This window comes from Panthera tigris, chromosome D4, assembly GCF_018350195.1.
Source record: "Panthera tigris isolate Pti1 chromosome D4, P.tigris_Pti1_mat1.1, whole genome shotgun sequence".
NCBI lineage: Eukaryota > Metazoa > Chordata > Mammalia > Carnivora > Felidae > Panthera > Panthera tigris.
Genome location: NC_056672.1, coordinates 84,965,789 through 84,993,457, shown reverse-complemented (window position 1 = coordinate 84,993,457; position 27,669 = coordinate 84,965,789). Strand labels below are relative to the sequence as shown.

The window sequence follows — 27,669 nt, the reverse complement described above, 5'->3', positions numbered from 1 at the left end:
AAAGCACAGAAATAAACCCATAATTATATGCTCAATTAATCTTTGACAAAAGAGGCAAGAACATGCAGTAGGAAAAAGGCAGTCATGGAGCCTAGGTGGCTCAGTCTGTTAAGCATACCACTTCGGCTTCGGTCATGATCTCATGGTTTGTGATTTTGAGCCCTGCCTCACTCTCCCTCAAAAATAAATAAACATTAAAAAAAAAATTAGGGTCCCTTCAACAAATAATGTTGGGAAAACTGGACAGCCATATGCAAAAGAATGAAACTGGACAACTTTCTTACACCATACATACATAAAAATAAACTCAAAATGGATTAAAGTCCTGAATGTGAGAACTGAAACCATAAAAACCCTAGAAGAGAGCACAGGCAATAATTTATCTGACATCAGCCATAACAACATTTTTCTAGGCATGTCTTGTGAGGCAAGGAAAACAAAAGCAAGAATAAACTTTTGGGACTCCAACAAAATAAAATCCTTCTGCACAGCAAAGAAAACAATCAATAAAACTAAAAGACAACATATCGAATGGGGGAAAGATATTTGCAAATGATATATCCAATAAAGGTTTAGTATCCAAAACATATAAAGAACTTATACAACTCAACACCAAAAACCCAAATAATCCAATTAAGAAATGGGCAGGAGACATGAACAGGCACTTCTCCAAAGAAGACATCCAGATGGCCAACAGACATATGAAAAGATGTTCAACATCACTCATCATCAGGAAAATGCAAATCAAAACCACAATGAGGTATCACCTCATACCAGTCAGAATGGCTAAAATCAAAAACATGAGAAAACGACAAATGTTGGCAAGGATACGGAGAAAAAGGACCCCTTGTGCTCTGTTGGTGGGAATGCAAACTGTTGCAGCCACTGTAGAAAACAGTACAGAGGTTCCTCAAAAAATTAAAAATAGAACTACCCTATGATCCAGTAACCACACAACTGAGTATTTACCCAAAGAATATGAAAACACTGGGGCACCTGGGCGGCTCAATTGGTTAAGCGTCTGACTTCAGCTCAGGTCATGCTCTCAGTTTATGAGTTTGAGCCCTGCATCGAGCTGTCAGTGAACAGCCTGCTTCGGATCTTCTCTCTCCCTCTCTCTGCTCCTCCCCCCACTCTCTCGCTCTCAAAAAATAAACATTAAAAAAAAAAAAAAGAATATGAGAAAACTAAGTTCAAAGGATATGTGCACCCCTGTGTTTATTGAAGCATTATTTACAATAGCCAAAATTAAAGAAACAGCCCAACTGTCCATCAACAGATGAATGGATAGAGAACACATGGTATAAATACACAAAAGAATACTATTCAGCCATAAAAAAAGAATAAAACCTTGCCATTTGAAACAATATGGATGGATCTGAAGAGTATAATGCTAAACAAAGTAAGTGAGTCAGAGATTTCATTCATATGTGGAATTTAAGAAACAAAACAAATGAATAAAGGGGAAAAAAAAGACAAAGCAAAAACAGACTCAACTATAGAGAACAAACAGACGGTTTGCTGGGGGGGTGGGGAGGGGGGGATGGGTGAAGTAGGGGAAGGACACTTATCATGAGGAGTACTGAGTAATACATTGAACTGTTGGATCACTATATTGTACACCTGAAACTAATATAACACTGTATGCTAACTATACTGGAATTAAAGTGTTTTAAACATATATATAAATAAATTAAATAAAATTGCACGCGTGGTTCAGATTATATTTCTGTTGGATAGTGCTGGTCAAGAATGCCAGTCCTAGTTTTAAATCCCAGATAGACAGTGACACTTACCGTCTGTGTGAAGAGGTGACTTTTCTCTTTAAGAACTGACTTCCTCATCAGTATACTGGGAATAACAAATACACCTAATGTATAAGGCTGATGTGAGAAGTCGATTAGATAATACACGTAAAACACTTAGTGTTACAACCTAGACATGGTACGTATTCAAAAATAGGAGTTGCCCTTATTATCACGGTCCAGCATTAGCTGAATAGTCAGCAGATGAAGGTTTTAGACCTGGCTCTGCCCACACCTGGCTATGTGATCCAGGCAAAAAAAAAAAAAAAAAAAAAAAAAAAAAAATCATTTCTTAGATCCTTCATTTCTTCATTAGGAAATCAGGAGCTAACAGGTCATGATTTCACGGTCCATGGAATCGAGCCCCACATCAGGCTCCATGCTGACATCACGAAGCCTGCTTGGGATTCGGTCTCCATTCTCTCTGCCCCTCCCCCTGCTCATGCTTTCTCTCTCCCTCCCTCTCTCTCTCTAAATAAATAAATAAACATTAAAAAAAAAAAAAAAAGAAAGAAAAATGGGGCGCCTGGGTGGCTCAGTCGGTTAAGCATTCGACTTCAGCTCAGGTCATGATCTCAGTCTGTGAGTTCGAGCCCCGCATTGGGCTCTGTGCTGACAGCTCAAAGCCTGGAGCCTGCTTCAAATTCTGTGTCTCCCTCTCTCTCTCTGGCCCTCCCCTGCTCAGGCTCTGTCTCTCTCTGTCTCAAAAATAAAAAAATAAAATAAAATAAAATTTTTTAAAACATTAAAAAAAAAAAAAAGAAAGAAAATCAGGAGCTAATAATTCTGTTTCATTGGGTTACTCTGAAGACTGAATTCTTTCAGTCAACATGTATTCACTGACTACCTACTATGAGCTAGGCACTCTTCTGGGCACCTTGGAAAGAGCAATGAACAAGTCACAATAAGTTCCTGTCCTTAAAGAGTTTCTATTCTGGTGGAGGAGACAGAGCACAACTGTTATTCTATGGTGTGAAATGTTGGGTAGTAATGAGAAATTGAAGAAGCTGGAGCAGGGTAAGGGAAAAGAGAGGGATGGAGAGAGGCCACTTCAGTCCAAGGACAGAGACAGAGACAGGTAGAGAAGAGCCAGTAGGAGGGAAGGAAAGGACGTGCAGGGCCCTGCAGCAGGGAGATGCCAGGTGAGTCTGGGTTAGAAAGAAGGAGCAGAGGTCTAGCTGGGGAGCAGAGATGGGGGCAGGAGAGGAGGCTTGGCCAGACCCCAGGGGGCACTGGAGGCCTCCTGAGGAACACAGGGTCTCATTCTCCTACAAGGCAGCTGCTAGAGTTTTACACAGGTTTTTATATGATCCCTTGGCTACGCTGAAGGAGGTGACGCACGTGCCAGGCTCAGCAAGGCACAAAATAAACGCGGAGGCCGACAATGGCAGAATGAGGAGATGCGGCCCAGTGCGCTCCCACAGCACCCTGGAGGGCACAAAGCCTGGTCCGGCAAGGGGGACAGGGAGGAGTGGGCGTGGCGGGAGACGCTTCCAGGGTTGCCCTGGGACAGTACCTGCAGTGAGGCCCAAGGTCACCCCAGGGACAATATACTGTTCACCCTCAAAGTACAAAAGGAAGAAACCAAGTCCTGGCGAAACAAGGAGCCAACTCTGCCCCTCAGAGCAGCACAGACACACTTGTTGGAGAAGAAACAATTTTTAAAAACTTTATTATTACAAAATATTATTTTCTACCATTGTAGAAAACAGTCACTGTAAAAATGTACAATTTACAAATAAAGAAAAAGAAGATAAACTAAATTCCAATTAACCAGAACCCTACAACCAGAAACTACAGTAAATAACGTTTGGCTATTTATATCCAGATATTTAGGACTATGTAAACATCAGATCTAGACCTCTTCCTACACAAATATAAATCGTGTGTGTGCTGTACATGCTTTTTAAAAACGGCACCGTTCTCTATTAATTGTGCCATAACTTGCTCCTTTCACTTACTTTCCATATATACTGCGCATGACTTCCAAGGTGGTTAATTTCTAGATTGATGGCATCCTTTTTAATGCTGCTTGGCATTTCAAAAAGAATATTCTATCCCATGGTCCCTATTATGGGGCATTTGGCTTGTTTCCAACCGGAGAAACTTTTCGCTGCCCCCCACCCCCATCACACTGTTTTGGTGTCCACACACCCACAGCTGTCGTATTACTTACAGCAAACTCCTCGGGACTCACTTTCAAGACATCGAAGACAACGGCATCGTAGCTCTTGCTGGCATAGTCGCAGCCCTGGCCCTCCAGAGAGTCTGAGCTGCTGCTGCCCTGTGGAGGACAGGGAGAGAGGGTACCACCTGAGCAGTCGGGCTGACCCCAGAATCACTGGCCCCCACACCCAGAACCGAGGACACGAGAGTGACAGAACCATGCAGGGACAAAAGCTGCTACTGCTCGCTGCTTGGCCCTGGTCCATACAAATACTCTTGTTTAAATCTCTTGAGAACTCTTTGAGCACACACTATTTTTATTCCCATTTTGCAGATTAGGAAGCAGAGGCCATGCCACCTCCCCAAGGTATCGCAGCTAGGAAACTGAAGAGCCAGGAGATGAATCTAGTTTTGCATCTATGTGAGACCAGACACATCCCCCCTCAATCACTACCCCAGACTGCCTCCAGCCCGCTGTGTAGCTGGTGGGGTAAAAAGATTCAGCCCACTCTTCCTTCAGAGAGAAGCAGGCCTTCACACCTCAGGAGGCCTGAGGCAATCGTCTGTTCTATGACGTCTTTCAAACATCACCTGGTTTCACCTTTGTTTTTTTCTTGAAGTCACTGCAGGAAATTCTTACACAAAGTATTAAACTGGCCCTCGAGGCTTATTTCATGTAGGGGACACTTGGAATTCAAAGCCTGCTAGCTGATGAGGTGAGACGTAACCAACTGGCTTTGGAGACAGGCCCGAAAGTTCTATTTGGTAGAGCCCCTCGTTAAGAACACCCTGGGCCCTGCATGTAGAGAAAGTGTCTCCCATAAAAGAGCAAGTTAAAACTCCCCAAATGTGGCCAGTTTCATGAAACCCAACACTGCGGGGATCCCAGAATGTTGAACATACCTTCTCTTAGATTTTATTTAATTTCATCAAATTCTACTTTGGGGAACCAATCAAGCTTACCACCCAAAAACTGTGCCCATTCGTAAATGGTTTTATTCGTCTCAACCCATGAAGAGGGACTTTGTGGTTTCCATTAACCTCAATATCTTGGACCGGGATTTAGAGAACATGCTTTTATTAATTCTTCTTTATTTCACTCTTTCCAAAATGGCTATATCTGGAAAAACCTTGCAATCTTACTGGAAACTGGAGTGTTTTTAGGCCAGTGAGGGAAACCACCAGTCAACAACTGAAAATGTGAGGTTAAAAGGAAGCGCAGAAACTCTAACCTGTAGGTTCCAACAGGCCTGTGTCATCTGAACGTTCTACAAACGAGGTTACAGTACCCAGAAGCCTGAGGTGACCTGAAGTAGCACATCGTAGGGTTAAGAGCTCTCACGTCAGGCCTGGTTGGGATGCCAGCCCCGCACTAGCCGCTGCCTGACCTCCCCGTCTCTGTAAAACAGAGCTGCTGGACCTACTCCCCAGGACTGTGGGACGGGTTATATAAAATGAAGCTTACAAAGCAGCTGGCAGAATCCCCCTCCCCCGGAGACGCCGATTCAAGGGGCGTGGGTGGGGTGGACATGGCTACTTTAAAAGTGCCATGAATGGGGTGCCTGGGTGGCTCAGTCGGTTGAGCGTCTGACTTCAGCTCGGGTCCTGATCTCACAGTCGTGGGTTCAAGCCCCCTGTCGGGCTCTGTGCTGACAGCTCAGAGCCTGCAGCCTGCTTTGGATTCTGTGTCTCCCTCTCTCTCTGTTCCTCCCCTGTTCACACTCTGTCTCTCTCTCTCTCTCTGTCTCTCTCTCTCTCTCTCTCTCTCTCTCTCAAAAATATGAACAAAGATTAAAATAAAAATTTAACTAAAACAAAAAGTTCCACGAATTGATGGGACATTCTCCCCTGAAGAGAATCTGTGCTTAACTTCTGAAAAGTAACAAACACTAATCCCAAGTGCCTCTGGAATTGGCAGTCTGTCCCGCCCCTCAGTCTTAGGCACAGACCCTGCCTGAGCAGGTGATTACCGGTAAATCACTCTGCACTTCCTCAACCACCTTCCAGAAAGCAGGCTAAGTGATTTTCCTCAGTGTAGTGTCATTGTGGTTAAGAGCACTGGCTTGAGTCACGGAAGCCTGGCTCCGAATCCCCACCCACTGCTGACCAGCTGTGTGATTGGAGCCAGTGTAGTCCTCCCCTCCTGCCTTGGTTTCCCCATCTAGAAACTGGGGGTGAGGGTGAATGTGAGGATTAGTGTGATAATGCCTGTGGAACATGCAAGGCAAGGGCCTGGTGTGGCATACACGCTGAATTATGGGGTGTATGTGTGTGGGGTCATTCAGTCACCAAAACCAATTGAGTAACATGTGTTCTTTCACTCACTAACTATGGAGTACTTGCCATGTTCCAGATACACGTATACACACACGTGCACATATACATATGGACGTACCTACACGTAGTATATACGTACAAGGGTATATGTAGGTGTATATATATGCACATACACACAGAGATCAGAAAAGAAAGAAACTCTACTCGAGATGGAACGTAAACTGTGAATGCAAACAGAAGTCTGATTCCTCCAGTTACCGAACACAGTCCACTCCTGGGACCTCAGGTGTTGTAACTTCCCTGTAACACCCCGTTACATCTGCCCCAGACACACACACTCACACAGGGGGCCTTACTTAACCCAGTGCTGCTCCAAATACATCAGTGCTGGTGCTGATGACAATGCAGGGACTTTATTCAAATCTATACCGGCACCATCAGGGAATTTGAAAAGGTACTCACAAGTGTGTTTTCAGAGGCAGAGATCAAAATAAAGACTGTTTTAAAGGTTTCTAAGCTACGAATTGGTTCCTGTGAAGTTCTAGCTGATCACACAGGATCGTTTCAAAAGCCCAGCTCAACCGTGAGGGACTTACAAGCTCACCACGCTGAGTGTTCCCTTGCCAGCTTGTCACAGGAGCCACGCGTTACACGTTCGGCAAGGTGGCATCCCTGGGCCTGACACCCGCTCCTCCTAGCACGCCTCTCTCCCGTCACGCACTTGGAAAACAAGCTCCCAAACCCCCAGGGCAGGAGCCTCCGCCCAGGCCACTCTCAGACCACCAGTCCTTGCAGCCATTTCCTACTGAATAAGGCAAATGAGAACACTGGGCCAGTTGGAAGCACTTCTGTCTGACTTCATTCTGGAATGTGTGACTTATTTATAATCGGCAGCAGCTTTTCTTGGGAAAGATCTGATCCCATCGTGCCACCAAAATGGAATGTGGCACTTGCTATGACCGGACCGGGCAGGTGACAGTTTATCTTTGAAGAGAAGCACCACAGAAAACACACTGATCCTCAGGGCTGACCGCCTCCCACATCTCACGCCTGGTGTGGCCAGGGGCCACGGGAGCGCTAAAAATGGTGGTATTCACGGAGCCCTGCTGCCCTGCTGCCCACAACTTAGCTGGGGACTAGGTCAGCTGAAAGGATTCCCCCTGCCCCCCAAATGCCCCAGTTCTCACAGCCCCTGTACCTGTGGAGTGGCGGAGGTGACCAACACACTAGCCATCAGACCATTCCTCTTGTACATAGTCTCCGGGCCACAGGGAGCTTCAGGGCAGCCTCCGTCGGTGACATAACCTGTCTGGAGAAGTCCTACAAGGAAAAAGGGGCTCATAAAAACCAGCTTCAAACCCAACTTCAACCCACCCTGGAGGGGGAGCTGTGCTAGACCCCGGGGGAGACCTTCATAAACAAAGCTTATAAGCCAGCAGCCTACAGGCTAAGTATGACCCACAGACATCGTTTCTTGGGCTTGTACAGGTTTTAGTATTTTTAAAATTCATCAACAACATTTAATTAGAAAGCTTCACATGGAATTATGGATTTCCAGCCTTTCTTGAAAATGAAACTACCTGGCAGTACTGGGCCCACGTTGCTACTTGATGAGCATCAGCGGAGCTGAGCGACAGCTGCCCCCGCACTGGAGCAAGTGCCTTCCGGACGGCACCTGGGCTGTGCAACCATTTGGGTGCATGCCTGGCCCTCTCAGGCACTAGAGTTTGTGACCTTTGTTTTCAAAGAAAGCAGGGAAAGAGTACAAACCGCTCCTACCGTGCTTCCCTGTGCACAAGACCGTTTCATCAGTAATAATGTGATCACAGCTAATATTCGCATACCGCTCACCCCATGCCGCGCACTTTGCGTACATGACCTAACCCTCACAACCGCCTCAGGTAGGTGCTATCGCTCCCACATTAGGTGTGAGGAGTTTGAGGCACAGAGAGGTTAAGTAACTCATGCTTTGGGGCCTCTAGTCACGCAGCCCCACCATCCCATCATCATTCAAGACCCTGCTCAAATGTCGTTTCCTCCGGTTACCGAGCCTGGACCACTGGAACCAGAACCAGATGCTCTCGTGCCAACGCGTACATGCCTCTAGGAGGGCATTTATCACATCAGTCAACGACACGGAGCTGCAGCCACCACCTGCTCTTTAGCAGGAAAGTGACCAGGAGAGTAGGGAGGGTGCAAGAAGGGAAGGAAGGGAGAAGGTCAGGTACCAGCCGGCAGCCAACTGCATTTATTCAGGCCAGAGATGAAGGTCCCCTGAGCTAAGCGAGGTTGTTGCAGTGGAGTCAGAGAGGAGACAGACTGGGAGACAACAGAGACAGAAAATCAACAGAAACTGATGGGGAAGGGCGATCGGGGTAGATGAGCTGAGGGTGAACGGTGTCTGGCTTGAGGTGCCAGGAGGACGGCGTGTCCCCCATCGAGGGCAGGAACAGAGGTGGTGCAGCAGATCTGTGAAGAAGATGATGAATTTAATCTGGGATATATGCCGAGTCTGCGGTGCCCGTGAGAAAACCCACCCTGGAGAGCAAGGTCTCGCCTGAAGCTCACTGGGGAAGATCGTCTGGAGATGGGTGGAAAAGATCTCGACCCTGCCTGTGACCTGCTGGAGCCTCAGCCCCAGGGCTCATCACAGAGCAGCGCTTCGGAACAGAACAGAGTCGCACGCCCGACAAGGTCCGTGCGCCCAAGGGTGCTGCAGGCTCCGTCCGCCCCCATCTCCAAAGCCACGATGGCCGCTCCCTCACAACCTCTCCGCCATCTTCCTCGCCAACCATCTCCTCCTGAGCAACAGCCTGTGAGCCGTCCGCCTTCCCGCCTTTCCTCCCCCAAACGCTGAGAAGAACCAGTCTGAGCTATAAGTGACATTTGGGGGTCAGCCAGGGACAGCTGAATACGGATATTTTAGATGATATCGAATTACCATTAATTTTCTGGGGCGTGACAGTATCAGTGGGGAGATTAAGTAGGAGAAAGTCTGTCCGGGCGATGCGCTGTGGCAGAATTCAGGGCTAAAACGAGTTTGCAATTTAGTTTCCGATCAGTCTGCAAAATACGCTGAAGTAGAGATAAAGCAACTATGGCAAAATGCTAACGCCTGACATCTATTGACAGGCGTTCACTGCACTAGTCTCTCAACTTTTCTGAATGCTTGATAATTTTTATACCAAAAGAGAAGGGGGGGAAAGCACAGGTCGGCAAAGTTTTTCCTCAGAGGAAAAACTGAGCAGCAGAGGCCAAACTCCTCTTTCACCAGCAGGGAAAGGGGACGGGCTGAGAACCGCCATTTGTCAATCCCTCTGTCCTCGGAGGAGCCGTGCTTGCGGTCACCCAGGACCCCGAGCCGTGGCTGGGGCAGGTTTGGAAGGCAGCTGCGTGAGAGATGCCAAGAGACCTTTAGCAAAAGAAAGCATACAGATGTCAAAGGAGGGGAATGCCATGGGGAAAGGCGAAGCAAAACCACAATGAGACAGCGCTTCAGACCCACCAGGACGGCTATAATGAAAAAGACAAAACCAAGCGCTGGCAAGGACGCGGAGAAATGGAGCCCTTTAAACCTTGCTGGTAGGAGGTAAAAGGTACAACTCCTTTGGAAAACAGCTTGGTAGTTTCTTAAAAAGTTGAACAGACGCTTATCAAATGACCAGCAATTCTACTCCTAGGTAGCTACCTTTTAAAAAAATGAAAGCATATGTCCGCACAAAGACATGTACATGGATTATTCACCAGAGCCAAAAGTTGGAAACAATCTAAACGCTCCTTGCTCCTCCAGTGGTGAGTGGATAAACAATGAGATATTTCCCTACCGTGGACTACTACTCAGTAATAAAGAAACGAAATACTGATGCAAACTGTAACATGAATAAACCTCAGAAACATTATGCTAAGTCAAAGAGGTCAGACCCAAAAGACTGTACTGTAGGATGCCATTTTTATGAAATGCCAAAACAAGGCAAACTCATAGAGACAGGAGCACATCAGCGGTGGGCTGGGGTGGAGGCAGGACTGACTGCAGACGGGCACAGGGATCTTTCTGAGGTGACGGAAATGTTCTAAAACAGGATCATCACGACTGTTAAACGCAGCTCCGTAAATTCACTCAAAATCACAGAATCACACACTTGGAGTGGGTGAATTTTACGGTATGTAAATTACACTACAATGAAAGCAGCAGCCACCAGCGCTGTTTCACGATGGCACCCTGAACTCACATGTTTAACTGCTCCCTTCCACGTCCCTTTGAAATAATCAAAGAAATATGAAAAGAGCAAAAACAAACCACGTTAGCCCATGACAAGAGAAGAGTTACTTTCTTAAGTTTATTTATTTATTTTGAGAGAGTGAGACAGACAGCGTGTGTACACAAGCAAGGGTGGGGAAAAGAGAGAGGGAGAACGAGAATTTCAAGCTTACAGGGCAGAGCCCGACAAGTGGGGTTTGAATTCACAAACCGGAGACAAGATCAAGATTCAGACACTTAACCGACTAAGGCACACAGGTGCCCCGAGAGAAGGGTTGTTAATAAGCAAAAAGACATTGAGGAATTTCCAGTGCAGAAGAGACAGGACTGAGAGAAGGGGAACCCGCGTCTGGAGCAAAGGGAAGGCCTCCCAGGAGTCAGGCAGATGAGACCTTCCCACAGACACCCCGTGAGAACCTAGAGACTTCAAAGCGGGAAATCCAGAAACTGAGGCTGAGAGTAAGGCTCAAGAGCTCAAAGAGGCAGCATGAGACTGACTCAAGCTGCAGGGCTGTCTCAGACCGGACAAACCAACTCATGCGGACTGGGAGTCGGGGCCAACCCAGCCAGGCTCTCTATGCCAGAAGCAACCAGCCTGTTGGATGGCCTCTGTTCAGATCAGCTCGGGCCATACTGAAGTGACTCAACCCAAGCCTGACAGAGTCACGAGGGGAAGAGGGCATGGGAGACAGCCAGCCTGATGCTGTGTGATGATGTTGTGGGTCCAACCTGCATCAGTTCCGGGCTGATGTGAGCTTCGGTCCTTTCACAGTATGCCTGGTACTCTGCGGGTCTGCCCCGGGGGGGCCCAACATGGAGCCCAAACCAGAGGCCTTGGCTCTCCCCACTCACCCGACACCAGAAACCCTCAAGTCACATAGCCCTTCAACACAGAGGCCACGTTTGGTTCTCACGCCCTCTTCCATGACAGTTCATTCGCCCACCCCCTGCATCCCGTCCGAAGGACGCTACCACCTCTGCCCGTTTCTCCATCATCGCTGGGGGGGGCGCACTCAGGTGCCCCCGTCCAACACCGACAGCAGCACACGCAGGGAGCGGCAGCTGCGCGAAGCTGGGCTAAGTGCTACATTTTTAGTTCATTTTGTCTTCACGACAACCCCAGGCAGGGGAGACTCTTCTGGGAAACTGAGGCACCAAGAGGTGATGCAACTGCTAGTTGAGCAGTGGGACTGGGGTGTTCAAACCCTGGTCCGTCGACACCAGCGCCTGGGCCTCCTCCAAGAGCCCATGAGGACCCTGTGAGAAAAATGCATGTGAAACACTCGGCCCGGGCTAGCCACAGACCAAGCACTCAATCCCAGTTACTGGTTACTGTGAGTGTTAATCTAATCCTACACTTCTGTTCATTTATGCCTATTCTTTTTTCCTAAAATAAACAAATAAAATATTAGCTTAAAGAAAGCACGGCATCACGCTCTGTGAAACCACAGGCCTCCACTGCGGGAAAGGGGTTCCCAGCTGTGGATGCCAGGCCACCGGACAGCGGAGGCTGAGTCCAGGTGTCTGAGTGCAGCTCCTCCTCCCGGAGGCCTGACCTGCCTACCGCACGCCCCTCGGGCCCACCTGGACACAGAGCACGGCAGCCACAGCGTGTTAGCCCTGCGCTCCCCACGGGCAGCCTGGGCTGGAAAGAAAGACAGAGCGCTTGTTTCAGATCTGACTCCTGCAAGTCTCGCCATGGACAAAAATAGCCTAACTCGTGGGCAGCATGTCTCAGACAAGTGATATTTCACATACTAAGAAATAACAGAACCAAGCAGAACAGAACATCTTTCCAGGGCCCAGGGACACCCCCACCCATCCACTTTCAGTCCCTGAGACCTGGCCAGGCCCCAACTCCTCATCGGGGACCAGACTCCCATCAAGGGAGTCAGCCTGGCCTAGGCCCCTCCCGGAGAACCGCTTCTCCACCCCTTGGGAGGGGCCCTGAGGACGGCGACTGTGCCTCCCAGGCCAGACTGACTGCACCAGAGTGGCCACCTGATTCTCCTGGGAACTCGGGACGCTAAGATGCCAGTCTCTGCTGGTCAACCAAACTGAGACACTCTGCCCTCACTTGTAGGGGGGTGGCATCTGCCCGGTTGCAGGGACAGTCGGCCGGAGTGTGAAGGCAGCAGAAGCACGAAAAGGCTGAAGGCAGAGGCTGTGTCTGAAAGAAAAGGACAGCAGCGGGCCTGGCTCCCAACCCCGGCTCCGTAGTGTCAGGTAGTGAGAGGGGCTTTCCAAAAGACCCTGATCAGGGCTACTTCCGAAACACCACATCCATGCCACGCCACCACAAACCCGACCATGAAAACACAAGGGTCTCATCTGAATGGGGAAAGAGAAGCACCATTCATTCGTCGAGCTCCTACTTCACGTAGGTATTGTTCCAGCCACGGCTTCTAACTGTGTTTATGCCTTGGACCCTTCTGGCAGCCTAGTGAAGGCTCTGGGTCCCTTTTCATAGAAGTATTTTTAAACGCATAAAATCACACAGGAAACCAACTACATAGGATTACCCAGGAAAACAATTATATTAAACTATAGCTATTTTAAAATAATTTATAATACAATAACATATTTCTCCATGTAAGGGAATATATATATTTCTTTATTATTGCATGATATAACAAGATACGTTGGGAGGTTGAATAACTACCATAATTTAAAAGTAGTTATGAGTATGGATATTCTAAGAGGTCAATAATTATTATGTGATATGAAAATACCTGTGATTTTTATTGGTGACAAAGTCCCAAGTGCTACTATTACTGTGACTCATTGTCTGTGTTAGTAACTGAGAGAAATGCTAAACTTCAGTGAGAAGTTGGTGAAAATAAAGATGTCATATTTTTCCCATCCGAATTCACAGATGCCTGGTTCAGGACCCCTGTTCCAGGCACTAAGGGACACAAAACCAGCAGGCCCTGCTCCCAGAGAACTTATATTCCAGTGTAGAAGTCAGAAAATACACACATGGGTCGGGGCGCCTGGGTGGCTCAGTCGGTTAAGCTTCCGACTTCCCCTCGGGTCATGATCTCATGGTTCTTGAGTTTGAGCCCCGTGTCAGGCTCTGTGCTGACAGCTCAGAGCCCGGAGCCTGCTTCAGATTCTGTGTGTCCCTCTCTCTCTGCCCTTCCCCCACTCATGCTCTGTCTCTCTCTCAAAAATAAATACACATCAAAAAAAAGATTTAAAAAGAAAGAAAATACACACGTGGAAACAAAGGAGATAATTTCAGATACTGAGAAGTGTCTCCCAAAACTAAAAGATGGTGGAGGACGGTATTTGCCAGGTGGTCAAGGAAAGACGCTCTGAGGATGTGAAATTTGACTGAAACCTCAGGAAGCAGTCAGCCCATAAAAACCAGCATGTGTTCTTTGCAGAGGGTGCAGCAAGTGCAAAGGCCCTGAGATGCACATGAGCTTAGCAGGCTTGTGATGGAGGCAGATGGACCAGGGTGGGCAGAAGGCAATGGACAGACAGGCTGGGGCCAGAGCACGAAGGGCCTTGATGCCACGGCGGGAGTGTGGGTTTTATCCGGAGTGCAGTGGGAACCCTCTGGTGTACTAGAGGGCTGTGAGCAGGGGAGTGACAGGATCTGATCTTACTGTTTGTGAGATCACTTTGGCTACTCGGCATAGAACTGAATGAAAAGAGACAAAGCCGGAGCCTCGGAGCCAGCTGGGGTAGGAGAGGATGACGGCATAGACTGCTAGCCACAGGGGTTGGGGATGGACATGGCGGGGTAGGTTCCAGAGGGAAAGATACAAGACTTGCTGATGGACCACACGGGAGGGGAGAAGAAAAGAGAGGAACCAAGGATGATCTCTAAGCTTGGGGCTGTCACGAGTGGGTAACAGCTACACACGCTGCTCAGCTGTTCATTCATTCACTCGTCACCCACCCAGCCCGCTGGAGGACCAGTTCTGCTCTCCAGGGCCCCGCAGCGTAGTGGGGAGAACTCCCCAAAGTAGCTGCTCACGGGGACACATGCTGTAACAGATCACAGGTTCACCCTGGGGGTCAAAGAAGACATCACTGACAAGCACCCTCGAGCTGGGTCTTGAAGGACCAGTGGGAGCGCTTCAAGGAAAGGGCGGCCGAGGGCAAGGAGGATGCCCTCAGCAAGTGAGGCAGGTTGGGGCGTGAAAGCACCCTGAGGTGCTGGTGTGCCAGGAGCACAAGGGGGCAGGTCCCCCTCCTCACCTGACCCCAGCCCGTGTGCATCCTAACACACAGCAGCCAATAAGCTAGGCAGGGACCCCCACAGAGTTTGTCTTCCCGGATGGCCCTGATGCTACAGCCACAGCCACGGTGTCTTGTGCCCTGGTCACTCCCTCATCAGTTCAGCAAACTTGGTGAAACTGCCCAAACCCTGCTCTGTGCAGAGGAATCAGACCAGCCCTTGGCCTCAAGGGACTCCCACACCACTATCTATCACTTCGTTTCAGGCTCTAAGGATTTCCATGCATTAACAAACTTTTTCTCACAGGTGAGGAAATGGAGGTACCAAGAGATTAATGAAACTAACTCAGGGGTGCACTTTTACCTGCCTGTACTGACTGTGGCCCCTGCTGATCAGGGGCAGGCTGGCAGGATGGGGAGAGCTCCAGCTTTTTGAGCCTGGCTTTTTAATCCGAATCACACCAAAACCCCATCTTTCCATCCTCCAACTCTCTCACCACACACACACACACACACACACGCTGCTAATGCCTCCTTGGAAACCAAAACACCGCAGAAGAAAAAGCAATTCTCATGACGTAACTTCGCAAGAACGTGGCAATTGTATCAGAACCACAGAACAATCCCTCATCTCTTGTTTCTGTATGACAGAATCTGCTCTTGTGTGTGGGCTCCCGGAGAGAGAAGGAAAATCCCATATGCCATGTTGGTTTCCTTCCAAACTTTCAGAATTCTCCTTCAATGTTTCAGGTTCAGGAAACCAAGAAAATAACACGAGACAGTCTGGTGCAGACCACTGTTGAGAAGGCAGAATAACCACTTTTTCCTAAGCGTATGGAGGCTGTTTCAAAGAAAATACACATATCCAGGAATGTTCAATTACAAGAGAGTGATCTCTTCCAAATGTTGCAGACAAGCATGGAAACGGACCCGGAGCTCCGCTTCAGAGGACGGTGCTGCTCTCCACCTTCCTCCGTCCTGAACAGAAGCTGTGACAAGACGAACAGGAAGGAAGCAAAGAGGGTTCTGCCCACAACCCCTCCATCACTTCAGGAGCAGTAAGCGTATGTACGTACATGTGTACACACACACACACACACACAAACACACACCGCCACAGCATGCACATTTCCTATTGCCAGAGGGCTTCCCCCAAGGTAACCATCACTGTGGTGCCGGACCACGAGCCGGCAGCTCAAGAAAGTCCCCCTAAGAAAGTCCCCCTTGTGCGGGCTGGCAGGGTGGTTATCTCCACCTCTTCCTGACCCTCTCCAAACCGGCCAGACCTCTTTTCCTGGCAAGCAGGAGCGTCTGGCGGCTTTCAAAGGGAGGCCCGGCCACGTAAGCACATGTCAGACTTGAATGCCATCACTCACTGCGGCGTTCACCGCCCCCCAACCCCCACCCCCGGCCCTTCCAAACCACCCGCCAGATGTTCAGCCTCCGACATCCCACCTTCTCGCTGACGGAGACAGAGTGGGCCGGGGAGGCGCCACCACGGCTGTGCCCCCGTGGAGGAGAGAAAGCGGCAGGGTGTGGGAAAGCGGGCTGGATTTAGGGGTGGAGGGTCTGCAGACCTCACAAAAAGGGACCAACCCGTGAAACAGCACACCAGAGAAAAGGAGCACGAGGGCATCTTCCTGGGGAAGGGAAGCACCTGTGTTCACTGAGCTAAGGTAGGGCCCCCCGCAAACAGGCGGCGATCCGCTAATGCAGGTGGTAGGTGCGGAATGAGTGTCCCCACAGCCCACGCACCACAGCCAGGGAGGCAGAAGGGGACACGGCCCATCCTTGTCCTCAGAAACCATAGTCTGGCCCAGGGGCGCCTAACCTTTTCCAACAGGAGGACTTCCTGAATTTCTTATGTAAAAGTAATACACGTGCATGCCGAAATTATAAAAACTGAATAAAAGGGCATAAAATAAAAAAGGCAAGTCCCTGTCTCCCACAAACCCTAGTCCCTGTGCCCAAGGTCACACAGTTCCCTTAGGGGAGGGCAGCATTTATGCACACATCCACACACACAGAGATACAAGTAAATGTACAAATATACACATAAATGTACTTAAGAAACTATCCGTTTTAACACCAAAAAGAAATAGTTCTATTTTTGGCATCTGTTGACTAAGAAAAACCCTTAGTAACAAAAAGCTGTTATAAATCACTAACACATTTAAACTAATCTGCGGTCTACGAATCACAGCAATGTCTACATCCACTTGGAGTGCAGTGAGATGTATTTACAGCACTCATTCTTCAGCCTGACAGAGCTGGGAGCACACATGAATTTGGGGAGGCCTTATAGCAGCCCCGAGTTCGACACCCTCACCCCCCACAGGCTCACAGCTGCAGGTGAAGCCAAGTACTTCCGTGGCTTAGGGAACGGACAAATCAGGATTTGAATTCTCACCCATCACTTACTCTGAGCCCTGAGCAAGCTGCCTGACCTGACCCAGCTCCACCTTCCTTCCCTCCCCCACCTGGCAGATGGCAGATGGTTGAAGGGGTCGCCAGGTCGGTGTAGGCTGGAAGCGGCTGGTAAACGTCAGCTACGTCTGTGCTGGCACCCCTCACCACACGCTCACCCTCCCCGGGGACGGGCAGACGCGGGCAGGGCTCCCTTGGCATGAGACCACAAGACATCGCGCTGAAGTTGAGGCACCAAAAGAAATGTGAGTAAAGAATCTGCACTTCTCATAAAACCAGGAACGGTTCTCAAAAGGAAACTAATCCAGGGCACCTGGGTGGCTCAGTTGGTTGAGCGTCCGACTTCGGCTCAGGTCATGATCTTGCAGTTTGTGAGTTCGAGCCCCGCATCGGGCTCTGTGCTGACAGCTCAGAGCATGGAGCCTGCCTCGGAGTCTGTGTCTCCCTCTCTCTCTGCTCCTCCCCTGCTCATGCTCTGTCTCTGTCTCTCAAAAATAAACAAATGTTTAAAAAAAATGTAAGATCACGCAGAACCATTCAGGACAGAGCTGAGGACAGCCTGGGGTCTGACGCCAGGAGGGCCCTGGGCCCCAGTCAGGGAAAGCCCGGCTCGCAAAGGGACTTAAGAAGTGCCTGAGTCTCCTGGAGCCTGCTGGGGAGGAAACAGGGAAAGCAGGAGATGGAGACTGGGGTTTTCTGGGAACTCAAAGTGACTCCTGAGCATATTCTCAGGTTCAAAGTAAGGAGTCCGTGGAGGGCAAAATATGAAAAATCCAAGAGACAGAGGGCACACCTGACAGAGCACGTCTCAGAGAAGATGGCAAGGGTGGGACTGTGGTGGCTGCTTCCCCTGCCCCCGGAAGACAGGGACAAGGGCGGCTGCCACCCAGACCTTAGCTGGAGGAGGGTGGCCCTGGGGAGACAGGAGAGCCTGGTTGGCACGGGGGGCGCCAGTACACGGGGGTTTGGTGACGTCTCTCAGGACGAGACGCTTTTACCCTAGAGGTACCTGCAGCGGTAGTACAAGAACTAGACCACACGTTTCCTCCCGCGAGGACCTGACGTGACCCTCCGGACAGGGAGCTATCACAGCCCAGAGGACACTAATGAAGCCTCACAGCTAGATGCAGGGAGGATCCTGGACTGAGACAGGAACGGAAAAAGAACATTAGGGGGGAAACATCAGGGAGGAAACTGGTGGCATCTGAAAAAGGTCGCAAGTCTTAGTTCATAGCATGGTACCTATGTTAACTCATCACCTAAGTCAGTCTGCTAACTGTGTTAAGCCCGTGTAAGCTGTTCACATATAAGCTGGGGGAGGGATGCACATAAATGCTGTGTACTGTTCTGCAACTTGTCTGTAAGTCTAAAGTGATTTCAAAACAAAAAGCTGAATTTATTTTTTAAATATGTATTTATTTGAGAGAGAGCGAGTGTGTGCACGTGCACATGAGCAGGGGAGGGGCAGAGAGAGCATCCCAAGCAGGCTCCTCACTGTCAGCGCAGAGCCCGATGCCGGGCTCGAGCTCACGCACCGTGAGATCATGACCTGAGCCGAAATCAAGGATCAGATGCTCAACTGAATGAGCCACTCAGGCACCCCTAAAAAGTTAAATTTAAGAAGCAACTCTGCACCCTCATATCCCACCCCACTCACCACCCCCTACACACACACAAGCTCCACGATCAGGCCTAACACCAGGGGCTTGTCATTTCCCGTGCCAAACCATCAACTGAGAGTTGCAGCTCTGGGATGCTGAGGTTAAGGCATTTCACACCCGTTACATGTGGGCCAAACATACATTATCTACAGTAGACAGACGATGGGGCAGGCTTGAAGACAGTTTACTGTGAGGAGCAGGGGGTCCCTCTCTCCTTCTTAGTCCCTGCCAAGGGCAGAGGAATTACTGGTTTGACAGGTAACAGTCCAGCTCATTGACTGGGCCACATCCATTCGGACCATCCCTAAGAGCCAAAAAGTCACACACCTGTTGAAGGCCCCTCTCTTCCCCACTGCTGCTGTGAGACCTGTGGGACTCCCACACACGCCCCTAAGTACACCTGCCCGGCCTGGACCCCAGGTACAGGTCAAGTTTAGGGAGCATGGGAAGCCCCAGTGGGCAAAGAGCTCATCACTTGCTTCAGCCAGCTTTGACTGGAGAGCCCTGTGCCAGAGACTGGCTGGTTCATGAGGGTCATTTAATTCAAATTCCCCTTTGCTGTTTTTCCTTGTCATCAGGATGAACTTTAGAAATATCAAGGTGAGGAACAGGTTGACAGAACAGGACACCCACACTCTTGGGCCTTCCTGACAGACACCACTGAGCCCTGGCTCATCATGCTCAGCCTGGCATTTCCCACTGAAACAGGAAGGAAGTCAGCTAAGAGTGAGGCGGGATGGGCGAGGTCTGGCTGGAGAAGGAGAGTGAAAAACATCTGGGCAGCGGCACAACAAAGCCCATTAGGAATAAAGGGTGTGCCCCACGAGGTAGGAGCCAGAAGTTGAGGAAGAATACCCTGGTCCTAGACCATCTTCAAGTACCATCCCACACCCCCACGGAGCACACAGCAGTGGGTGACAGGGGCAGGGGTCGGGGCACCAGAGCGCACAGAGAAAGTCACATGTTCACAACAAACCACAGAAACAGATCTTAGTTCCAAGACAATGTACTGGGTCCACACATCTGCGTTCCCCTCACCAAATCTTATTAAATGAAAAACAAAAACAAAAGAACAAGAAATCTGTTGCAGTGTTGAAATACAGGGAAGAATGACATCACCAAACCAGAAGTTAAGAATTCCTAGAAGATTTGCAGCGAATGGAAGTGGACAGAGGAGAAGCCATGAGAGTCAGACATCTGGCCACAAAATCAACGGTCTCTCTGGTCTCAACAGCCAGCTAGAAAAGGCAATGGCCTGGGAGTCTACCAAGCAAATGATACCTACAAATAAACTTCAAAAGAAATGTACAGAAATCATTTGAAGCAAATTATGAAGTTTTCCTAACAAAAAAGAAGACAAATTAAAGGAGAGAGATTTCACTCCTCTGAATAAAGAGACAATATTGCAAAAGCATCAACTCTCCCCAACTGATCTATAAATAAAATACAAGGTCATTCTAAATTCTAAGGGGATTCATTTTGGAATTCAACAAATTGATTTGAAATTTCATCTGGAAGAATAATTTTTAAAAGCTAAGAAGTTTTCAAAAAAAGGACATGTGATGAGAAGTGATCTGTCCTGCCAGGAAGCCATGGTCGAGGATAAAGAGCACTGAGAGATGAATGAATGAGCAGGACAGAACGCAGCCCACAGCACAGGGTCAAATACATGTGAGAATTAACATCTGGTCACAATGTCATTGCAAACAGCATGCAGGGATGGATCACTTAATAGATGTTGACAAAACAATTTACTATTCTCTTAAGGGGGAGGGGATTTGTTTAAAATCTTACCCAACATCATATATAAGAATAAAATTTTGATAGATTAGAGACTTAACCAAACATAAAATCCCCATAAAAATACCAGAGGAAACGCTAACCGTTATTTTTTTTTAATAACCTTGGGGTGAAGAAGTTCTCTCTAGGGTGATACAAAAGCCAGAAAAACAAAGGAAACCATCAGCAGATTTAACTACAATAAAAAAAAATTAGAACTCTGTATAAGAAAAGACATCATTGGGGCACCGGGGTGGCTCAGTAGGTTAAGCAGCCGACTGTGGCTCAGGTCATGATCTTACTGCTCGTGGGTTCAAGCCCCACATTGGGCTCTGTGCTGACAGCTCAGAGCCTGGAGCCTGCTTCGGATTCTGCCTCTCCCTCTCTCTGCCCCCTCTCCACTTGCTCTCTGACTCAAAAATAAAAGTGTTAAAAAAAATTTTTTTTAAAGACATAATGGGGGCACCTGGGTGGCTCAGTCAGTTAAGCATCCAACTCTTGATTTCAGCTCAGGCCATGATCTCATAGTTAGTGAGATCAAGCCCCATGTCAGGCTCTGAGCCAACAGTGTAGAGTCTGCTTGGGATCCTCCCTCTCCCTCTCTCTCTGTCCCTTCCCTACTTGTTCTCTCCCTCTCCAAAATAAATAAACATTTTTAAAAAGACATAAAAGATGTAAAACAAACAAACAAAAAAAGAAACTGGGGAAACGTGTGTCTGAAATGTCATGAGAGAGGATGTAGTAAGATCCTTAATATGGAAGGAATTCCCCAAGAGCCTGGCTCAGCTCTCAGCAGACATGTGGCCCAGGCCAGGAGCCTGTTCTCTAAGCCCCAACTTCCCACCTGCAAAGACAGAAGCTACCAGCAGCACCTTTCTCATAGGTGTGAGGACTGCACAAGATGCTATTTGGGAAGCACTTAGCCCAGAGTCTGAGCAAAGCAAGGAAGTCATCAGACGGGCAACCGACCAGAGAGTGTGTTCCAGCAAGTCACTGACCATACCACCACCTGCAAAAAAGAGAAGAAAACACTGGAAAGCCTCATTGGCGTGTTTCAGTACAGGTAGGTGGACCGCATCCACTGAAGGGGATGAAAAGGATGGTTGAGAAGGATGCGACAGATAAATAGTTATGGACAGAGAAAGATGGCCACAAATTCAGGACATAGCCACCCTTATTATTTCATTCAGCAAGTATTTCCTGAAAGTCTAGTCTGGGTCAGGTACTGTTCCAGGTGCTGGGCCCAGAGCGGTGAAGGAAAAGCCAGAAATCCCCCAGTACCTGCTGGTGGAGGAGGCAGACAATACAGCACGCAGGGAAAAGCGTATGGAGAGTCAGCTGTGGTAAGAGAGGGAAAAGGTAAAGCAGGGCGGGGGCGGCTAGGCAGAGGGGAAGGAGGGGTTGCAATCTTCAGTGGCGAGGGCTGAGAAGTGCTCTCACTGAGAAAGGGACATCTGGACATGCTTTCCAATACGTATGCACACATGTGGGCACACACACGTAAAGACACAACTGTTACTACCATCACCTGCGAAAGGTGTCCGTGCATAGCACTTTTACTTTCTACTTTTTGTACTTTCAGTACTTCTGTACTTTCGGTATTGCTCCATTTCTTTCCAAGTAGGTGATAAAACAAGGCTGTGAGCAACACGGCATCTGGGGAGAAACCCGAAAGTGAACTTCCACAGACGTGCCCTTGGAGCACGGCTCACGGCCAGGTAGTCCCGACGCGGGAGGGTGGGGTCGGGCGCCTGGTGCTCTGGCACCACCTGGTGGCCACTTCCAGCCGAGCAATGTCCTCCGCAGCCCGTCAAGGAAGTCCGTCCGCAAGGCGCACAATTGTAGCAACCCCACCTGCCCCGTGGACGGGGACTGGAGAGAAAATGGGCGGCACAGATGCAGTCTGGTTTGTGGGGTGGCAGGGTCAAGGCAGGATTTATTCAGCTTGGATTTTCAGAGTTTTTACAACGTTCCATTATAACTACAAGGGCGCAGTCCTTTACGAATGTACTCGAGGGCAGAAGTGGAGAGAGGTGGGTTGGGGGGCACAGATCCATAAAACCGGGCCCCCTGCGTATGTGTCCCCAAAAAGGTTGGGGAATTTGTAGTGACAAACTCAGGTCACACAGCCTGTGGAAGAGGACGGGTCTTCCCCAGTGAGAGTGCCTAAGGGCCAAGGTCCTACGAGTCTGGCTGGGCTCAGGGGCCACGTAGCTGCTCTCCGTGATTAATCACTAACTAACTGAGCATGGGCACAGGCCACTAGGCCAGCACCTCCTCACCAAAGCCCAGAGGAGACTGAGGTACAAGCCCCGGGGTGACAGGGCAGTGATGCTGATCACACCGAGGACTCTTCCTGGGACACTCGTCCCTTCTCCGTCCTCTGGTCCTCGGTCTGGGTCGAGGGCCCCTCCTCTGTGCGCCCTCCACTAACCCGCCACAGCACCTGTCACCCTGACGGGGAACTGCCGTCATCCCTGAGCATGTGCCTGCTGGGCCACGAGCTCTGTACCCATCTCGTTCGCCACCAGGGACGGCACCTACAAGCGCGACATCCTGCGTCTGAATGCAGCTCTCCGCCTACCACCAGCGTGGCAGGGGGCAAGGGCCTCTCTAAGCTCCACTTCCCCCCCGTGCCCCACCCTGTGCAGCACTCGCCTGAGTGCTCCGTGTGCATGAGGTCCCGGAGCTGAGGCCGCCTCTGTGGGTAAGTGCTGACGGCAGGGCCCGGCACAGGGCAGATTCTCCAACGGTTATTTTAGCCTCAGTCCCCAGCACAGAACCCAGCAGTCGGCTGTGTTCTCAATAAAAATGGATGAATTACTCCCCCAGCCTACTGTGGAAGGGAAGGGGCAAGGTCAGAGCAAGGCTGTGATGCTTGAGCCACCCCAACAGCACCCCCAAGCCATCTGGTTCTGCTGCCCCCCAAAAAGGCTCAAGGACTGCACAAAAGGACTTGAAGGAGACAAGGCCCTCCCGCAGGTACAAACAGCCCTGCAGGGTGGGGCGGGGAGAAGTGGTGCAAATACCGGGGCTAATGCCTGAGGCAGGAGGGGCCGGGGGAGCACAGCAACATTCGGGGCTCAGGCAGGACCCAGGTGGAAGTTACCTCCCAGCAGCCGCCTCAACTAAGAACAGGTGAAACTTGCCTTAACAATCCCTCCAGCCCAGATCCCTCCCAGGCTCCCTACAGACTGATCTTCAAAGCCCAGCCAGCCCATGTGACCATCACATCCTAGCCCAACGGCCCATGTGACCATCACATCCTAGCCTTGCTGTCCTTGCTTCCTGTGGACTCCTTCCCCCACCCCACCCACCGATTCCTTGCATTCAAACCCACTCCCAAGTGGTCAGGGCTGTGGTCCTCGCAGGGGAAGGAAAGAGGGGGCTTAGAGGTACCACAGGCCCCGCCTATGGGGAAGCATGTTCTGTGCTGGGAGGTGCAGTCCCTCTGCCAGCCCTGTGGAGGCGGCTTCCAGCCAAGGAAGGAGAGTTGCGCAAACAGGTGCCAAAATGCTGCCGGAGGTCGCCGGCGGCCACGCCTGCCCTGCTGTCTCTCACAGGGGCCGTGAGACCATCCTCCCTCCTCTCCTCTCCAGTCTTAATCTAGATGTTACTTCCTCCAGGAACCCTTCTGGGACCCCCTCTGTTATGTCCTTCTCCCACTGGCTTTTAGAGCACCCAGCCTTCTCCTCCATGGCACCTGCCACAGTTGTCCTGCATCTGGGTTCGTCTTCCTCCCCGGACCGCCACAGCTCTGGCACACAGCACTCGGCTGCCTCTCCAAGACATCCAGTAAGAGGGTCACGCGAGCCATGTCAGGAGCTGGCCCAAGGCTTCCACGGCTCACAAACCCTTTCCTGAGCAACCTTTGTGCTGCTGTCAACGTAAGTTTAGGTTCCGGAACTAGATGCTCAAAAGTCACAAAGTGTCACACGTTCCAACGGATGGCCTTCATCTTACAGAAAGGAAAACTCAAGTCTCCTTGCTTAAACAGTCACATTTATAAAGACAATCTCAAAGGAAATGACAGAAAGGAAGGTTCAGTTACAGTTACTGGGATGTTTCTTGATATTTAATTATTTATAGATTCTACCTCATTGGACTTCCAGTTTAAACTGCAAAAGCAACAGGTCCCTGTTGCTCTAAGGCAAATCCAGTAAGATGTATAAATAAACTCATCAACCCACCCTTCCCCCGCCGCCCTCCCCCTTCCACACTCCAGAGGTAATCACAGCAAGCAGCAAGGTGTATTCCTCCAAGCATTTCCGCTAAGCCGCATAAATACACATAACCAAGCGGGACTCATACCAGAAACCAAGGTCATACCCTCAAGCGCCTGCAGGGCCCAGGCAGATGAGGTCACTGGTGAAGACGCAGTTATAACAGGAGCAGGACACACGTGGCCTGTGGCTAACTACACCACTTACAGCTTTCCATTTGGAACATTTGTAAAGCTCTGAACTGGCCACACAAAGCAACCAAGGGGGAGATCAGACAGTGCTCTTTGGGCCGGGTAGCAGAGTGGATAGAAGTTCAGATTTTGGAGCCCTGGTCACAGCCTGGGCCTAGCATCTATTGGTTGGGTGACCTTAAGAAAGATATTTAGTCTCAGGGCACCTGGGTGGCTCAGTCGGTTAAGCGTCTGACTTCGGCTCAGGTCATGATCTCACAGTCTGTGGGTTCGAGCCCCACATCAGGCTCTGTGCTGACAGCTCAGAGCCTGGACCCTGCTTCGGATTCTGTGTCTCCCTCTCTCTCTGCCCCTCCCCTGCTCACATGCTGTCTCTTGTCTCTCTCTGTCTCTCAGAAGTGAGTATTTTAAAAAATAATCTTAAAAAAAAAGATACTTAGTCTTTCTCTGCTTCAATTTCCTCCTCTAAATATAGGTGATCTAATACTGCCCATCTTGTGAGTTCACTGTGAGATGAGAGTAAGTTCACTGTGGAAAGCACTTAACACAGTGCCCAGCACAGGGTTATCTGCCACCACAGGCCACCAGTTTGCAACCCCTACTGGAGACGTTATTATGCAATTTATCTTTTAAACCCACCAGACTGTGGCCTTGTCCCATGTCGGAACAGAGAAAGCCGGCTCCTTTGTAATAAACGCCTAATCCATCGCTGCCTTTCTGCCACTCCAAAAATGAGAAACTATCTAATACACTTTAACGTGTAAAGTTAACGTGTAATACACACATTAAAGTGTATTAGATACTTTCAGAGTATGTTCCCCACAGAGTTACAACAGTTCATACTCCCTACCAGCGATGTCATAGAGGACCCACTTCCCCACTCACTTGCTAACGCTGGTTTCATTGTAACTTTTTTTGCTAATTAAAAAGGCAAAAAAAGAAAACTATTGTTTTAATTTGTATTCATTCTGCTACTGATTATCGTTTGAGGCAGAGATCTCAACTTCTTTTTTCCTCCCTTTCTTCTTTAGAATGAGAACTCCTGTTTTTACCTAAGCCCACCCTGTGCTCCCTTGTAGCTCAATGTGGCTAAGCTCTACTCATTGAGGTATAAATGTTAGTGCTGTGTGAGACCTTTAAGAAAGGTCTGAAAGGGTCACTATGAAATTGTGACTTATAATAAGAAATATGTATTTGGTCTTTATCCCCCTTGCTCGTACAGAGCTCCTAAAATGCTTGGAATTTTCTAGGTGATGAGAGCAATAAAAAAAAAAAAAAAAGTATCTTATGTTAAAAAAAAAGAAATGTCTGAAAGTGCACGGGCACACCCTTCTTCCCCTTGTCTCCTTCAGGCTTTTGGAATGCAGATGTAATGACTGGAGCTCAAGCAGCCATCTTGAATCAGGAGGCAATCTGCTATAGATGGAAGAGCTGCAAGACCTAAGGAACCTGGGTCTGGGATGACACTGATTCCACCATACCAACCGTACACTGCCTACCTCTTCACTTTTTCATGAGATGAAAACATATAAACCCTTATCGTTCAAGCCATTTTATGCAGGCGTTATCTATTGTATGCAACCAAATCTAGCCCTAATACACCCTCTCATCCCCAAAAGTCAAAACTGAACCTGTATTTCTCCTTCCTTAAGACAGATAAATAACAAAGCCTCTATGTTTCATTTCCTCTGTGTTTATTTAAGTGTCCTAAACATGGAACACTTATTTCTTCACTCTCTCATCCCTTCTCCCAACCTTAGGTTTTGCAAAGGTGGTTTAGAATTTTTGTTTTCAGCCTATTATGTTTTGTCATACAGCAGTTCTCCTCTATCTTAAAAACTGTTAATAAGTTAACACAATAAAAACTCCGATGCACAGCAGCAGTAGTCACTGAGATAAACCACAGGCACTGACAGGTGCCCTGCTCTGCTCTGCTCCCTGCATTCTTCCTCTATCCCATCATCTCTGCCCTGCTTTCACTGTCCTTGCACTGGACAGTTTTACAAGGCATTTTCTCAGCTGCACTTCACAGATACTGTATGTTTTATGCCCTCACATGTTTGAATCGCCTTTCTTTTGCAATAAACCGTGAGTGGCATTGTGGCTGGGCACACAGAGGACTGCAGCCCCTCTCCCTTGAACAGTCTGCAGACAAGTCCATTGCCTTCCAGCCTCCAGCACTGTATATGGAAAGCCTAATGAGAGTCTAATTCTCTTTCCTTTAAAATCCTGCTCCTTCTTCTTACAAGAGATTTTTCTCTTTCTTCTTGGAGTTTAAGAATTTTACTACAAAATAGGCTAAGTGTTAGCCTTAGTATGAACTGAATCCACTGAATCTGAAGAATCACATCTTTCTTCAGTTCACCGCTATTTCGCTCTACTGCTTTTCTATTACTCCTCCATCTATTCCTTTTTCTCCTTCTGGAACTTCTATTACCCCCATGCCAGGTCTCCTGGATAAGGCCTCTAAGTGTCTCACATTTTAATTCATGATTTCCATTTCTTTTTATTATTGTTCCGGGTTGTGAGGCATTTCTTCTGTGTGACTTTCCAAACCACTAATTTCAACTCTTCTATTGATCTTTGAATTCAAAATACATGTTTTTTAGTTCCAGAAAGCCTCTGGTACACTCCAATCTCACCCCTTTGGGAGTTCATTCCTTGTGAATTGAAGTTCTTAAGTGTCCTCTC

The 27,669-nt window shown here is 48.9% G+C and overlaps 1 protein-coding gene across 9 annotated transcripts in view; it reads right to left on the bottom strand.

Annotated features, from left to right (window-relative positions):
* The window catches only part of RALGPS1 (Ral GEF with PH domain and SH3 binding motif 1), a 268,245-nt gene that overhangs the window by 214,759 nt on the left and 25,817 nt on the right, over positions 1-27,669 (bottom strand). For 5 of the 9 annotated variants that reach the window (XM_042965073.1, XM_042965076.1, XM_042965077.1 and 2 more), the window contains exons 3-5: positions 21,409-21,573; positions 7,447-7,568; positions 3,982-4,089 (exon numbers count right to left, since the gene is read on the bottom strand). In XM_042965073.1, coding sequence (XP_042821007.1) covers positions 3,982-4,089; positions 7,447-7,568; positions 21,409-21,565 — 387 coding nt within the window. In that variant the 5' untranslated portion in view covers positions 21,566-21,573. Of the gene's footprint in view, positions 1-3,981; positions 4,090-7,446; positions 7,569-21,408; positions 21,574-24,267; positions 24,373-27,669 lie in introns of those variants that run through there. The other 4 variants (XM_042965078.1, XM_042965081.1, XM_042965079.1 and 1 more) reach the window with 3 other exon arrangements.